The sequence below is a fragment of the Chaetodon trifascialis genome, chromosome 22 (genome assembly GCF_039877785.1).
Source record: "Chaetodon trifascialis isolate fChaTrf1 chromosome 22, fChaTrf1.hap1, whole genome shotgun sequence".
NCBI classification, from domain to species: domain Eukaryota; kingdom Metazoa; phylum Chordata; class Actinopteri; order Chaetodontiformes; family Chaetodontidae; genus Chaetodon; species Chaetodon trifascialis.
In genome coordinates this window covers 5,807,692-5,823,396 of record NC_092077.1, presented here as the reverse complement: position 1 = coordinate 5,823,396, position 15,705 = coordinate 5,807,692, and the positions used below count along the sequence as shown (strand labels likewise).

The following is a 15,705-nucleotide window of genomic DNA, read 5'->3' as shown; positions in this document are numbered from 1 at the left end:
GTTCACACCTCCCTCACGACGACAACTTCTCTTCCAGATATGGTGTCCCTCACGCAGCGAGTCAGACCACCCATGACCAGAACACATTCAGACACCCCCTGACAACTCATCCTATCCACCCCCCCACCCCCCCACCCTTTTTTTTTTTCCTGCTGGAACAAGTTGGCCCCCTCTCGCTCTCCCTGTGTTCCCTCTGTTGTTTCAGCAGTGTCGGAGCCATTCGAAGGGGCAGGAATGAGAGCTGAGCCAGAAAGAGCTTGGACCACTGAAGTGCTGGATAAAACCCTGAATGCATCGCTGTTCAAACTGTGGTCAGCTATGCAGATGCAGTGTCACTGCAAAGGAGCTAACCAATGGAAATGTTGATTATAAGTGACTGTGATGGCAGCGCTAAGTGCATATTTTTCTCATGTATACAAATATATGAAGTCTGTTTAGCGTTACATAAAAGGGAAGCAGTGAATTTGTAAATATTGCAGCATCAGTCTGTATGGACGGCATGATCAAGGCCTGCAAATACAAATCTATGTAGGTTTATTTTTGTTGTTTCATTTCAATTTTGTCAAAATTACATATCACATAACCTGGATAACAGGGAGAGATGCCACTTTAAAGCTTGTAAACGGCTTGATTGCTTGATGGAGTGTTTGCAGTAATTCAAAGACTGTGTGCATGCAAATGCAGCCGCTGTAGTGTGAAAGCCTTGCATGCAGACACAGGCAGAAAAAACTCAAGAGAATGTGTGAAAGTGATAAAAAAGAAAAAGGGAGAGAATGAGGACAAGTGAAACTCAGGCCCACCCAGAGAAAGAGAAAAGGGGAAGCGGAGGTTTGTTTACATTCTACTCACTCACTCAAACTCACTGGACCCTGACATTATTCCCTGGGGGAGTCCACCTCGCTTTCCTTCTTTGAACCCACCCATGTTGTTGCAGAGAGCAGGCCAGAACAGGAGATGCATCAAACAAAAAAAATATACAACTACAGACTCTGATTATTCTCCAGTCCTCAGCGTCTACAACACACACACACGCAGAATCAACAGGATGTTTTTTGTCCTCTAAGTGGGTGAGTGTGTCTGGCACTTGTCCGCACTTCCGGCAAACATTTGTGTACTTATTCTGGAGGAGTTACATTCCGGGATGAGATTTCACTGACAACAGAGGCCAGAGAAGACAGCAGCCTACAAATGGTCATGACTGGTGTATACAGCGAGCTGCATTTCTGAGATAAAGACACATCCATGTCGTCCAGCATGAGTCGCACCAGGGACAGGCATGTCACAGCAGACTGACAGCAGAGGATCACTTCAGAATTCATCGTGTGCATTGATGCTGCATTCAGCTACTTAAAGAGCCTAACTGCAGGCCATGCAGTTGTAAAGTCATTTTATTTTAATGCATCTGTCTAAAGAAATGTTACGAGACCTGTAACTGGGCACGACTTGACTTTCCCAAACATTTTTCTCTCGGGGACGGAGTGAGTAAGTGTGCAATAAAAACCGGGGACTTATGTGGTGACTCTAAACGCTAAACTCATTGGTGTTTTGAGGCTGACCTGACCTGAGTCTTCATCACGCTGGTGAACTCCAGTAATTGGCTGTATTCTCAGGGTCAAGACCAAAAACGGCCTGGAGATTAGAGGAGCGAGCTCATCACTGGAATGTCATTATTCTGAATGTGACATTTGTGAAGCAGGTTATTAAATGAATTTAACTCAATGGATCTTTAGATCAGTCCCATAGACACACACAAACACACACCTTTTTTTCAAGGATGAGTAAAGCTGAATCCAATCACCTTCATTTTTTTTCTTCTATACTGTAGATTGAATAAAAAGGTGTGATGCAAACAAATTAGCCACTGAACGAGTTCCTGCGCTGTGTGATTTGGACATCTGCCAAAACTCCTGATGCACAAGATAATTCCCTATCAGTGATGGTGGCGCTGACACTTCATTAAAGCCCAGTCGACTCAGAAAAGCGGTTCATTCCAGCTCGTCATCCCGCGCTGCCCGAGGCAGTGACTGATGTGAAGTGTCAGCGGAGAGTACAACAGGAAGAGCAAAAGTCTCGCCTTGTTCTCATCTCCATCGCGGAGGGGAAATGCTCAGACGGGAGCCCTCGGAAGACCGCAGGTGTTGCACAACGCCACCGAAGACGCTGGCCACCTGCCTATGTTTATGAGAGCTGTGTAACACGAACATCAGTCATGTTAGTTAGCCGGGGACACACAGGCAGCAGCACACAGACGCAGCTTAAACAAAGCCAAGTGATTAGCTGAACCACTTCAGCATGATGTGATTGTGATGCCATCAGGAGGAGTTTCAGGGAAGTATTAGAATCTACAGGGTGTTGATTTCACATTAGCAGATTTAAAAACACACAAAGATGACCATCTACAATAATTCAACAAGATATGTTGTCACTTAGAGCATATGCAAGGAGCTAAATCCCTCATGGCGATGGTTAGATTAAAGTTTAAATAGTCAATTTAAGCAAAGGAGGCAATGTGCTGATGGAGATGCTTCATTTTTGGTTGCAACATCACCGTCACAGTGTCCAAAACTCCAACAGCTGTGCTTCATGATCAGTGCAAACATGAAGCAGCTACAAACATGTAAGGCAACAAACACCTGTGCACAGAGAGAAAAATTCAGACACAACTTGTGGACACTTGTATAATACTAGGCGCAGTCTATTGTGCAGCACTGCAGATCCACGAGGGATTATCAGTCACACAATACACACAGACAGTATTAATACAGCTGCAATTAGCTGTAAGTAATTCTGAATGATGCCCGAAATTAATCTTGTCTGGGCATCCTGATTGTGCCCCTCACACACCACAAGAAGGCCCAGTGGAACCCTGCATCGCTTTGTGCAGCATTCAGTGAGGCACGGTTACATCTGTTAAATGTGAAACCTCTCCACCCAAACACAGCGGAGGGCTCGCAGTGTCAGGCTGAACTGCAGACTGAATTTGTTTCAGCGGAGCTTAACGTTCACTTGGACACCCTCCTCAGCTTCGCTCAAAACAACGTCGGGCCTGCTGTCTTCTGCAAACACCTTACCAAAGAAAAAACAAATCCCTTCGTCCTCTCCGCTTAGTTCTTAACTCTGCTTATTTATATTTCCTGCACTTGTGTCATGATCACTCTGCATGCTCAAGGAGTCTCAGTCTTATTTCACTGTTATGTTGACTTCATGTTGTTCAGCATGACTGGCACAAGAAAACAACACAGGCGTCATTATAAATGGGTCATGGGTCAAAAACTCCTTTGATTAACTTCCTTAATGATCAAAGAGGTGCGGTTTTCCATCACTGCAAACTAACTGAAATCTCAAAATTAAAAAAAAAAACAAAAAACTAACTTTAGCAAACATCACCCAGGTTAGGATGTTTAACCTCAGGCAAACAAGCCCATACACGCTGGCACCATTGTACATACGGGGGGCTGCATGTGCGCTAACAAGCACGCAGTCACGGCCATGCACTGCACATGTGCACACAATCCTTCGCTTGATCCCGCTTGATAATAGGACTCAAAACCAAACAAGGAGTGTTGGTTAATGTGAAGGAGTAATGACAGCGTTTACTCCACCTTCTCTCCCTTTTTTCCTCTGAAAGCCTCGAGAGTAAAGCTCTTAAGGGACTACACAACACAATTAGACAGACTAATTACCCCCTCCATACCTCCAATTCCTCACCCACACCGACAGGCTGGGGCAGGCAGGAGAGCTCTGCCTGCCTACAAGCTTCCCAAGGACAGTGACGAAAGTAATGATGCACTGCATTTCTCCATGCTCCATCCATAGGAGCAGCAGAACAAGGCTCCAATCTTGCAAAGCACCACCAGTAAGAAATGAAAGGGTCAGAGCTACAGTGCACTTGCAGCAAGCGCTCGGAGATGACAGCAAATGAAGTCAGAAAAGCTGAGGAGGTAGGTGTGGGGAAGCGTGCATGAAGGGTTTCATTTTCAGAATATAATGTGAGATGAATGCTGACACAAGTCAGATCAGCCTTCAGCTTCATCTTCCTCAAACTCTGCTAAAAAAAACTCTAAGTTGTGTTAACAAGCTGAAAGTCAAGCTGAAGTTGTCAGTTAAGCAGCAGGTTAATGATGTATAACTCCCACCTACACACACACACACACCCACCCTCGAAGTCACCCTGCAGGCGATTTGGAATCAGCCACGGACACGCTGGGAGGATTTAGAAACAGGGCAGTGCTGACCCGCACTTTGATGTTTCCTGCCCACGTTTCCTCCAGGTCACGAGGAAAAATCAGCAGCTTTGTTCAGTATCAAAAGTCTGAGAGCCAGAACAAGAATCGGGGTCAGGAAGTCTTTTCATTTTTTGTGTCTCTGTTGGGAAGTCCTGTAACGGCAGAAAGAGGCAGCGTGGGGCAGAGGGGAGGTGGAGAAATCAACCAGCCAAACAGGAAAGTTTCAGTTTGTTCAGTCTGACAGTTCTGGATGTGGGACGGGCTGAGGCGCTGCTGAAACTATTTGGCGGGGAGTTTTGAAAACCTCCTTCCTCCTCAGGACGGAGCAACCCCGCCTTCTCTGTTGCAGCCTGAGAAACTGAGCCAGACGTTTCTGCAAAAAGGAAAGGACTTGGCACAGCCTGAGTTTGGTATGGTGAACCACTTAATGCTCGTCTATTAAAGCATCTGCAACATTTTGATGCTCTTGGAGGTATTAGGAATATGCTCTGGGAATGAGGGGGCACGCCGGTAATCTATCCGAAATATTACCCTGCATGAGAGACAGAATGGGGGGACAACCAGGGGGAAAGAGTGTATTCATGTTCACTTAATCTTTGGGGCTTCTCAGGTAGCACCCATTACCTTTGTATTAGCTTTCCTCCCCACAGAAGAGCAGACCTGGTTCACTTCCCAGGTAAAGGTCTAAACAGTCTAGACTAAATACTTCAAAACACACGAACCCCTAAACTCTCCTGTCTGGCCACTAACACACACACACACACACACACACACACACACACACACACACACACACACAGTGATTAGTAAATTATGCACAAACTGAATGGGCAGCAGGATGAGGTAATACACTGACAGTGATACATTACTCATCTAGTTCCCCTCTTAGCTGATGATAAAAAACACAGCGACGTCATCCCCCCGTAGCATACATGACTCATCAGCGTGTGCTCGAAGTCTGCTTCGGACAGACACCTGCTCACGCCACGGCGGGGAAAGCGAGTGTGACAGACACTGAGAGAAAGAGAGGGAACCTGACAAGGCTGACACCGCTGGCTGTCTCATGCCTGACACCTGTGGAGTGTCACTGCCTGCTCTGTATACAGATCCACTGAACAGATACACAGCTAGAGTCTGTCCATCTCCACTAACCTTGCAGATCTTGCTCTCCTCTGTCTCAGCTCTGGACTTCCCTTCAGGCGTCCTCTCCTGCTGGTACTCAGACTTGATTGACAGCTGGCAGGAGAGCCCCGGGGCGCCCTCACCTGCCCTGAGCTCCTGCTGCCGGGCCATGTAGCCCTGCGAGGTGGCCGCTCTGACTGCACTGGGGATGGGGAGAGCAGTATGCACTGGCTTGTTGCCCACCGCGGAGGGTTGCCTGAGCTTGGAGGCTACGCCAACCACCGGCATGGTACTTCCCAAGCACAAAAATAATAACACAGGAGTGTGAGAGGAGGTCCAAAAAGTACCGTGAGGAAAGGGAAAGAAATCTGCAGTGACTCCTAGTAATGTCTGGCACAGGGGAGGAAGGAAAAACAAAACAAAATAAAAAAAAAAAAAGAAAAGAAAAAGAAAAAAACAGCAGTTGCCTCTCAGACTGAGAGGAAAGCAACTGCCCTCATTCTGTAGCCTACAGCAAGCAGGACTCACAGAAACTGAGAGAGCTTCTCCTTCCTCCCTTTCACTCCCTCCTCCTTCTCCTCCCACAAGCAACACTCCTCCCTCCCGCTGCCTCTCTCCCTCTCTCTCTCCCTCTCTCTCTCTCTCTCTCCCTCTCTCTCAGAAGTGTACCACAAAGTCAGCCTGAACAGTTCAAGGGGGGGTGAACTCCTCTGGAAGGTATAACCAGCACTCGGCAAAACCGTGATTACTGAGACCTGGCTGAGTGTGTACGTGCCTGTGTGTGTGTGTGTGTGTGTGTGTGTGTGTGTGTGTGTGTGTGTGTGTGTGTGTGTGTGTGTGTGTGTGCGTGTGTGTGTTCAGCGCTCTCCAACACAACTGTCAAAACAGCTCTCTTTCTCTCTCCCTCTCTCCTCACGCTAAGACTGAACACTAGAAATAGACGCTCTCTCTCCGTCTACATCTGGAGCTGCCCCTCCCTTTGATGAGAGAAATAGTAAAAACGTGAGAGGGGAAAAAAGCCTGAAGAGTTCCACATAATAAGGAAATCTAAAAAAGACTATTTGAGCATTGAAACACAACCCTTATTTCAAAAAAGTTGGAACACTGTGGAAGGCATAAATAAAAACAGAATTCAGTCACTTGCAAACAAACTGTGTTTACTGACAACAGTGTTCCTCATGCGTTCACAAAGTGGTGAACCTCACCCCGTCCTCGCCTTTCCAGGATGCCCCTTTCATACCCAATCATGACACTATCACCTGTTACCAATCAACCTGTTTACCTGTGGAATGTTCCAAACAGGTGTTTTTGGAGCATTCCACAGCTTTTCCAGTCTTTAGTTGCTCCTGACCCAACTGAAACGTTGGGCTGCATTAAAGTCAGAATAAGCAGATATTTATAAAAATCAATCAAGTTGATGGGGTCAAACATTGAATATATTGTCTTTGCACTGTTTTTAATTAAGTATATGTCAAAAAGAATTAGCAAATGATCACATGCTGCTCACAGTGTCCCAACTTTTTTTTGGATTTGGGGTTATAATAAAAGCAGAATTTCAGCATGAACAGCTGTTGGAAGCAGTTGGAGCTGTCTTCGTGAGAAAAACACTTTTTTTTTTTTCTTTTTTTTTTTAACGTACTTTCAATCAGGTGCCAGAAAGCAAGTTTTGCTGTTGCTCAACTGGTTTCTACTGCAGATCTTACTGTTGCAGTTGCTCTGTGCCTTGGATTGGAGTGTCTTACAGCAACTCATTCTTGGCCACACTCACTCGTTTCTTTTCTCTTTTTACTCTTCCTGAATGGAAACAAAACATTTTAAAAATAGCCTCATTGAGTCCAAATATATACAAAAACACAGTCAAATTTTCTAAGTATTAGTAATGACTAATTATATTATGCATGCACCCATTCTTCAGCATTTCAAAGTATGAAACCCTCCCACTTCAGCAGGTTATTTAACAGGAATATGGCAGCAGTGGCTCCATCCAATACACACTAATGAATCCTGGAACCTTTGAAAATGGACAAGCCTCAATACGCTTCAAGCAAAGTGCTTGTTGGGTTGTCTGCGAGCGTTTCAAACAACTTTCTCCCTTCAGATCTGCTTTTCCTTCTTACCGCAGTTATTTGTGTCACTTCTCATGTGTACAGCTGACCATAGCACCGTGAATGCCTTTAAGCAGAAATTGTTTAAGAGTGTGTCCTGTTATGCCCCAGACATTCATTCCACGATGCCCCTCCCTATGATTCTGCCATCTGTGTGTGTTTGTGTATGGCTGTTTGGAATAGATATAACAACTTTCAAGACAGAGTCAGTGACCTACCTTACTGACTTCTTGGATTAGTAGATTTCTTTGTACAGGATTTAATCCTTTGTTTGAGCATTTAGAAAGCCATGATTGGTGTATATTATCCCTTATGTAACTCCAAAAATCTCTACTTGTTATTGAAAGACGGGAGATGCTTACTAGTACTAAGCCTTCTTCAAGGATTACAAATGGGACAGAACATGTTATATATGGTTGTACACAACCCCAGGAATACTGCTGCTATGGATAATGTCTTCTATTCAGTGTTTGGTTGCTTGGTGAGACAGATGAGCCGTACTGTATTTGGACTGCATTAAGCAGACACAATATGACATGTAGCTACTTTTTTTCCTTGTCTAACTTGTCTATGTGAGACATAAAAGGGAGTGAAAGTTTTATATGGAAAGGCTCCATCTGGTTCAGCTTACAGCGGCGAGGAGATGTGCTAGAATCAGAGGAGCAGTGTCACGGCCGCCAAACGGAAACTTTGCAATGCGGCAGAGTCCAGTAAAAAGTGAGGGGAAGGAGGAAGACCAAACACAGGGCTCCTTACCACAAACACCTAAAACGCCTCCTCCATCAGGCCTACAGCCTCCGTGTACCCCCTTGTTGCTTTGGAGCTGAGGCTGAACTACGACTTTTAAGGTGAGATGTCAAAACCCTTGAAGAAATCAGTTAAGTATGACATGATTACTTTACACACCGCTGCTTCCTCTTCTACTCGTTTTCATACTGCCTCAATGCCTTGGACAGTCAATTGCCTTAATATGGACCCTGCTTCCCCCAGCCCAGAATAGCACCGGCTTCTCCAACATGTTTTCAATCAGGCACCAGGGGCTATCATGACAAGCCTAAAACAACAGGATACCACGTGAATGAATGGCGCAAGTCCAACGTCGACTTCTGCTGCCTGCTGAGCCGCACGAATTGGAGCACACTTGGCCGGCATCCAACTTCCGAGGACCGTCTGGAACTGTCCGGAAACCCGTCTCTGACGAGGTCCCATCCTGGAGGTGCTGAGTTGGAACAAGCTTACACCAAACCTCAGAGAGATCTTAAGAAAACCTCTCACTTTCCCCTGTTTTTGGTTGGTTTCGAGAGATAATCACCTTACTCTGCAAAATAATTGCCCAGTGGGAACGAGCGTGTCTGTGCTATGTGAAGGTAAAAAGCCAGACGCTGTAATACAGCGCTGAAAGTTCCTCGAGCAACAACAGTGAAACGTTCCAAAGTCAACATCGGCTAAGCGGATTTCAGGTTCACTTCCGTCCACACAAATCAATTTGGGCAGGTCAGCACCCTCGTGTTCGGCCACCATGGCTGATCAGTTCTCTAAAAATAGTCTAACGGCCAACTGTGTCATGGTTGAAATGTGTGTAGGACAGGGTGAAGTGCGGAATGGAACGAATATCAATGGGTGGAAGATATTGACAAAAGGAGATTAAGTGGTCAAAGCGTATGCTGAATTCAGAGTAATACTGGGTAATATTTCAAAATCTGTGGGTGTCAGACAGAAAAGCAATCAGGAGGGCTGTAGCTGAGACCACCTCGGTTAAGTCCAGGTCCATTTCAAGACCGGGTCCAATCGAATTTCAAAACGGAGTCTGAATAATTGCTCACAGCCAAGACAAGGAAGAGATTAAATCATTCGGTAATCCCTACAGCAAGTGGAACAAGACTAAAACAGGAAAAAGAAAATATACGTCTGTTGAAATGTAAAATGAATTATTGTGAGCAAAGATGTTGCCCAACATATTTAGATTAATACAACCAATCCCTTCAACTTCACAACTCATGACTCAGAATCCATACGAACAATGAGGCCCAAAAGTGATGAAAAGCAGAAGCAGCTTCATGAACATTAGGTTCTTACTCATCTTCTTCTCGGTATAGGAAAATAACTGCCTGTGTATGTCGAATGACATTATTCACACATGGTCTTTGCTAAGTTTGTTGCTTTATTTTTCAAATGTTTTCCCTTTCCTGCTGCCTGGCACAAGCTGATGATGTAAAGCAGAGCCTGAGACCAAACTACAGCAGCCATACAGCCATATTCATCTCTTTCACAAGAACTGCAGACAACCTGCTGTTAAAAAGCCTTATTTTGGCACAGGCATGAAAAAGGCCTCACTGCACTTCAATTTAAGCTCCTGTGACTATTCCTGCGGAGGCTGCTCTACAAAGCGTCCCTATTCTAGGTTTCCGACAAAACCACCACTAAATATCTGGTGGAGAGGGAACACATTCCAGTCAGGGGAGGCGGAAGGTGGAGGTGGCGGTCAAGGAGCCAGGGATGAAAGCCAGGAGGATGACTGTCCCGACCGTCTGCGCACACCGCGAGCTGCAGCTGAAAGCGGCGTTGTGTTCTTCACCCAAACTTGCTAAGGGCTGCTCCCCACAGGCAGCTTCTGACACAATAATTCAGCGCTGTGTGTAATTGGGTCCTCCTTCAAAATAATACTCTTATCTGCGCTTTAACCTACAGCTTCAGTTGTCTGACTGCGGGCGCTAAAATATGTATCCCGCAAAATGTATTCCTCCTCGCTGAGTTTCAATTCAGTGATGTTCCTGTCAACGTTCTGTGGTTTGGTTGCTGTTGAAAAACAAAACAAATCTAATAGCAGTTCAGTCTCGTAGAATAACAGACATTTCTGGGTCATGGAATCAATAATGTCATGTGTTTATTATCTATTCCATGCAGTGGGTGGATGGTAACCTGTACCGGTTGATGTGTGTGGTTTATATGAAAGATACCGCCCTGGGTCACATGACGTCAGTGCTGAGGTTGTGCTGTGGCTGTGAAAACAAACACGCTGGGGTATTAGAGATAAGAGGGGTCAAACGCCTTCCACCCTCCCAGCATGTACACACACACACACGATCACACACGATCACACGCGGAGTCTAAACACATCCCCCAGGGAGGCTGGCTAGATAGTCACGCACCTGGCCCTGTCAGCGCTCTGAATGCTATCAGTCAACCGCATGTCAGACGACATGGAAAATAAAACAAACACATGCTTACGCTGGCACATGCACAACAAAGAGACGGCTGAGCGTACAGAGGCATGTACAGCGGATCAGTGAACACAGGCATGTGCCATTAACACACATCAAGCGTGACCAGGGAGGACGTAAACACACGCTGGCTTTCATCCTCTGTTTCAGGAATCGCAGACAGATTCCTGCTCCTCAGTCAGCCTTTCTCCGTCGTCAACGACCCGTGCGAGACAAAATGTACCTTGGTTTCACATTACAAGTCCAGCATTCAGAAAATTCACTTGCATCAGTTGTAAAATGTACTTATGGATTTATATTCACCAACTCTATCATCACATCACTCTTCCTCAATCACTCAGTCAACGACCTGCATGCTTGCTCTTGCGTTCCCGTCCTAACTTATTCATTCTCTCACCCTTTCACAGAGATATTTTCTCTCTCGGCTGCTCCACCTTCCTCTTAAGCAATGATATCAAAGTCCCATAGCTCATGTTGCAAGTCAAGTGATCCACCACCTCTGGGGTCAGAGCCTGGATCCAGAATTATAGCAAGAACATTCAGGGATGTCAAGAGAGTTGTTGACACGGGTTTTAATTTCCATCGCATCGTGTCGGAGGAGGGAAACGAAAACACATCATTTCTGCACTCTGACACGAGGATAAAAGGATGGTACAAAGGGGGATAACAGAGGAGATGGTGATGACAATACATCATTTTAATGCAGCCTCTCCTCCATGCTTACAACTACTCTTAACTGCTCTGCACTTTTTCAACGACAGGGTTCTATTATGGTGAGAAATTCTAAGAAAGCCATTTTGGATGACACTTTAAGCAGGAAAGTACCCCTCAAAGTTCGCCCTTACACATTATGACAACTGCTATGCGTCCTGTTAAACACGACCAATCCAGCTCACCCTTCCATCACCAAACCATCGCTTAAGAGTCTCCACTGTCAAAGCTTTCCTCACTTCCCCTCAGTAAAAAACACTGCACTTTTACGCTTGGCAAATTGAAAGGCCAATGACTTCCAGTCCTCGCGGCGTAAATCAATCCCATTTATGACCATCACATTCCTTTCCCTTGCGATTGGCTACGGTCTTCCCCACATCCATCCCGCATCTCCATGTTTCCCTTCTTGTGAAAGACTTGTGTCCAAGGCGAATCTTGGATTTCACAGCTGGAGTTGATAAAGTCCTGAAGTGCTGAATGGGACTCTTCCCTGAAAAACAACAAGCAGTAGAGGGGATGTAGAGTTGTCCCAAAGCTGTGCTGGAGCGCTGCAGGAAGAGCCTGCTGTCCAATAGAGGGTGCTACCAAACACAGACTTAGGGAAAAAAACAAACTTCTCCAATAAAAACTGGGCTTGATGACATAATTAAGTCATGTTTTTGCCTAATGTTCACTTCGCGGTTACTGCATCTTGTCATGGTATATCAGAGCAGCAGTAATGGAACAAATGACTGGCAGTGTAACTCCACACTGCTTAAAGAAGTGGCAGCTAGAAATGGACACCAACAACTAATTAAAATACAATCCAATTTTGTGTGAATGGAAAAGGAACAAATGACTGAGACAGCGTGGCACCATCCTCCGCTGCTTCAGTGTCATCCCAGGCCAAACACAATACCAAACCGATAGTGCAGGGGCGTTGCAGCACTTATTACAACTGTTAGTGAATTGCATTTTTGCATGACAGGTGGAGCACAGCAGTTATCACATCACGGTTGGAATTGTAGGAGGATGTTTATGTCCAGCGTGGCTACAGGCAGAGATCCCAACAACAACAGAAAAGTGAGTCACAAGTGTCTTTTGCGATGAGCAATGATGCCGAGGCATATCTTTGGATATCGTTCCCCCCTTGTGAACAAAAGAACTGCAAGACTGACACCAAACCAGAGTCCAAATTTTCACTTTCATACTGGTTTTGGTCCAGTTGTGACACTTAGATAGAACATGGAAACCTGATTATTAAGCCTGTCGAAACTTGATTCGAACAGTATCCAGGTGTCTGAAAGACTCTGTAGTACAGTATCTCAGCTACTATAATTTCTGTACCAAGTGACTCACGTTTCATCCATAATCACAGCGGGAGTCTTTCCTAAGCTGCATCCAGTGTTAACAGTATGTGGCTTTTTTTGTTAGGTGGCTTATACGTTTTCAACTGCTCGTAATCATTATCTACAATATACATGTTTTCAAAGGTCTGCGGGGAGATGCAGCTGAAAATATGGACAGACAGCTGGAAAGTGCATTCATCTGTGACAATATAGACCAGCTCTGCCTAAAATGTTGGTTGCCAATAGAACATGACTCATTAATCAATCACCACAAACAACTACTGGTCCTGTGGGAAACACAACAAACACCTGGTTATTATTCCACACTTCCAGTCTACAAGCTCTCCATCAGGGCATCGAGCTCAACCTGCCCCCAAGTGTTTCTGCACACGCGCATCGTGACATGCTGCAAACTCCACCGAAGAACCAATCGAAAGATGATGCTGAATCAGCCATCACATGGAGACAAGACAAACTCAGCTCAAGGGTCACGGCCATTCAGCTCTCCAGGAGCCTGCAGGAAACTCTGCATCACTCCTCTCACCACCTCACCATCTTGACTCCACTGGGGACACACTGATCACGCTGATGGCAAGAGTGATGGCAAGTTTTATTGTGAAGGTCTTTATTGTGAAGAAATGGTCGAGCCGGTTCAATGCAGAACTTTGCTCCTGTGATGAGAGAAAAGGACTCTCAAGAATTCTTATTACATTCAACACCTTCATAATATCGACAAAGAGAGCCTGTTTGAACCTCATAAGCTCTATTCAAACAACAGACAAGTGTTCTTTATCCCCTGAGTAACCTGATTAAGCCTCATTACTTTCAAATGTGTGCTAAGACACACACAGCTTTTAACCTCCATCCCCTGGGCTGTAAATAGGAAAAGCTTGTTGTTTGCTCATCTGATAAACACATACTGGTGTCATCTGTGGCTGGCCTGGGGTTGCTTTGACTCTCCCTCATTAGCAGTGAGGCTCATATAACGTCCGCTTCAACGCCGCCTGAGAGCGCCGTCTGATTAAAGAAGAGGGTTAATAGCTGCCCGACTGCCTTCAGCTGTACCTCTCGAAGCTTGTCAACAGGTCCAGATGTGAGTGTGCGTCTATGCGTTCTCATGTAATATAGAACATACAGAACTGTGTCCGCTTACATGAAAAGACAACCACACTGACATTGCATGATAGCGCACACACATATGCACATCAAACAAGCAGACTGAAGCAGCCTGCGTTCACTGTACAACGTCTCATTATGTTTAATGTCTACTGAACAGCACTAGCTTGTTAAAGCTGCCTTTAAACACAGCCTCCGGCACTGTACTGTACACGCTCACTGTCTTGTAAACTACACACAGCCGTTACATAAGTTAGAAGAAAAAGCAGCTGGTGGGCGCCTCTGCTCTCTTGTGATTTATGATGCGATGAGGAGGGGGAGAGGAGAGCGAGGACAGTCGTCTAATTGGTACACTCTGACCCACGGAGCAACAATTCACAGGTTTTCTGAAAGATCCAGATCCGCCTCCACAGCTGAGCCGGCATGAGCAGGAAGTGTGTCCATCTATGAGTGTATACGTGCGTGACAAGACAGTGGGACCTCCTCTCCTCTGACAGACGTGTCGGCTGTACATCCTGTTGACTGGGACGATGTTGAAGCAGATGGGGCCCCCTGCTCCTTAAATTGCAAAATAATGATTTCGTGAAAAGCTACTTCATTCCCCAAACATGGGATATGCAAAGTTAATATGATAACTATGGGGTTTTATTTGGGGTTTTTTGGTCTAAATGCTGTTTCAGAGAATCAAATTCTGCTGGAAACCAAATATTTATATAATATGAGAATTTTAGTGGTGATGTTTTGACGTTTTGGGGTTTATATGCAGTGTTTCCTCTAGGATTTTGTTCTAACTGCTGAAATGAATGAGGTTTATTTTATACCACCAGAAGATGGGTAGCAAATCCACTCGCACGAGAAGGGCTTCAGACACATATTTGCACACAGCTGTAGATGTCGAGTTAAGTTTAATAAAATGCTTCAAGCTCCACCCAGACAGCCTATGTCCTGTGGTTAGTCTTGCCTGTCCTAATGGCTCTCCTGTCCTTCTACTCTGCCTCTTTCTCCTTTAGTCTAATAATGGAATGCATGAAGTAAAGGACTTGATCAAGCAACCCACAAGAATGAAATCAAACAACTACTAAACAACTGGCCATTTTCACATTTCACATACAGCAACATACCCATCTTTCCTCCTTAACTTAATCCAACTAAAGATTTGCAAAAATCCCGATAGTTCAAATGTGTACAGTATGTTTGTGTGCAAAAAGCAGTTTGTGATTAAAACGATCTCTGCATTAACAGAGCGAGTCTCTAAATCTCTGCTGCTCCTCTTTGCTGCTGATCTTCCTTCCCCTGCTGTCTCCATCAATCAGTGAGATGCTACCAAAGCCTTGGAGGCAATACAGTGTAATGTGTGTGTGTGTGTGTGTGTGTGTGTGTGTGTGTGTGTGTGTGTGTGTGTGTGTGTGTGTGTGTGTGTGTGTGTGTGTGTGTGTGTGTGTGCATCTCACAGAGAGAGACACACAAGCACACACACTTCGGAGAGCAAATAAGTGAGAGAAAGAATGAGGATCAGAAAAAAGCAAGAAGCTGTTTGTCTGTGCATTTGTGTGTGTGTTTGTATAAGTAGCAGTAAAAGAGAAGCCAGAAGCCGAACAGACGTGTGTGTGTGTGTGTGTGTGTGTGTGTGTGTGTGTGTGTGTGTGTGTGTGTGTGTGTGTATGAGAGAGACACACACACACACAGATAATGACAGACACAGAGAGAACAAGTGAGTAGCTTCAACGTGAACAGAAAATGAGGGGTTAAAAAAAGAGATAGTGGTCTGTAAAGAGTGTTTACTCCTGTGGATGTGTATGAGGGTGTGTGTGTGTGTGTGACTAAGGGTGGTCCAGCGTGTGTGTTTACACTCCTTTTTTGTGTTTTCAGTGCGTCT

General features: G+C 45.3%; 1 protein-coding gene across 9 annotated transcripts in view; it reads right to left on the bottom strand.

The window, feature by feature from the left end:
* Positions 1 to 15,705, bottom strand: part of nav3 (neuron navigator 3) — a 301,610-nt gene that overhangs the window by 176,732 nt on the left and 109,173 nt on the right. For 8 of the 9 annotated variants that reach the window (XM_070992300.1, XM_070992302.1, XM_070992303.1 and 5 more), the window contains exon 1: positions 5,379 to 5,750. The exons of the other annotated variant lie outside the window; for it this stretch is intronic. In XM_070992300.1, coding sequence (XP_070848401.1) covers positions 5,379 to 5,636 — 258 coding nt within the window. In that variant the 5' untranslated portion in view covers positions 5,637 to 5,750. Of the gene's footprint in view, positions 1 to 5,378; positions 5,751 to 15,705 lie in introns of those variants that run through there. 9 annotated transcript variants of the gene reach the window in all.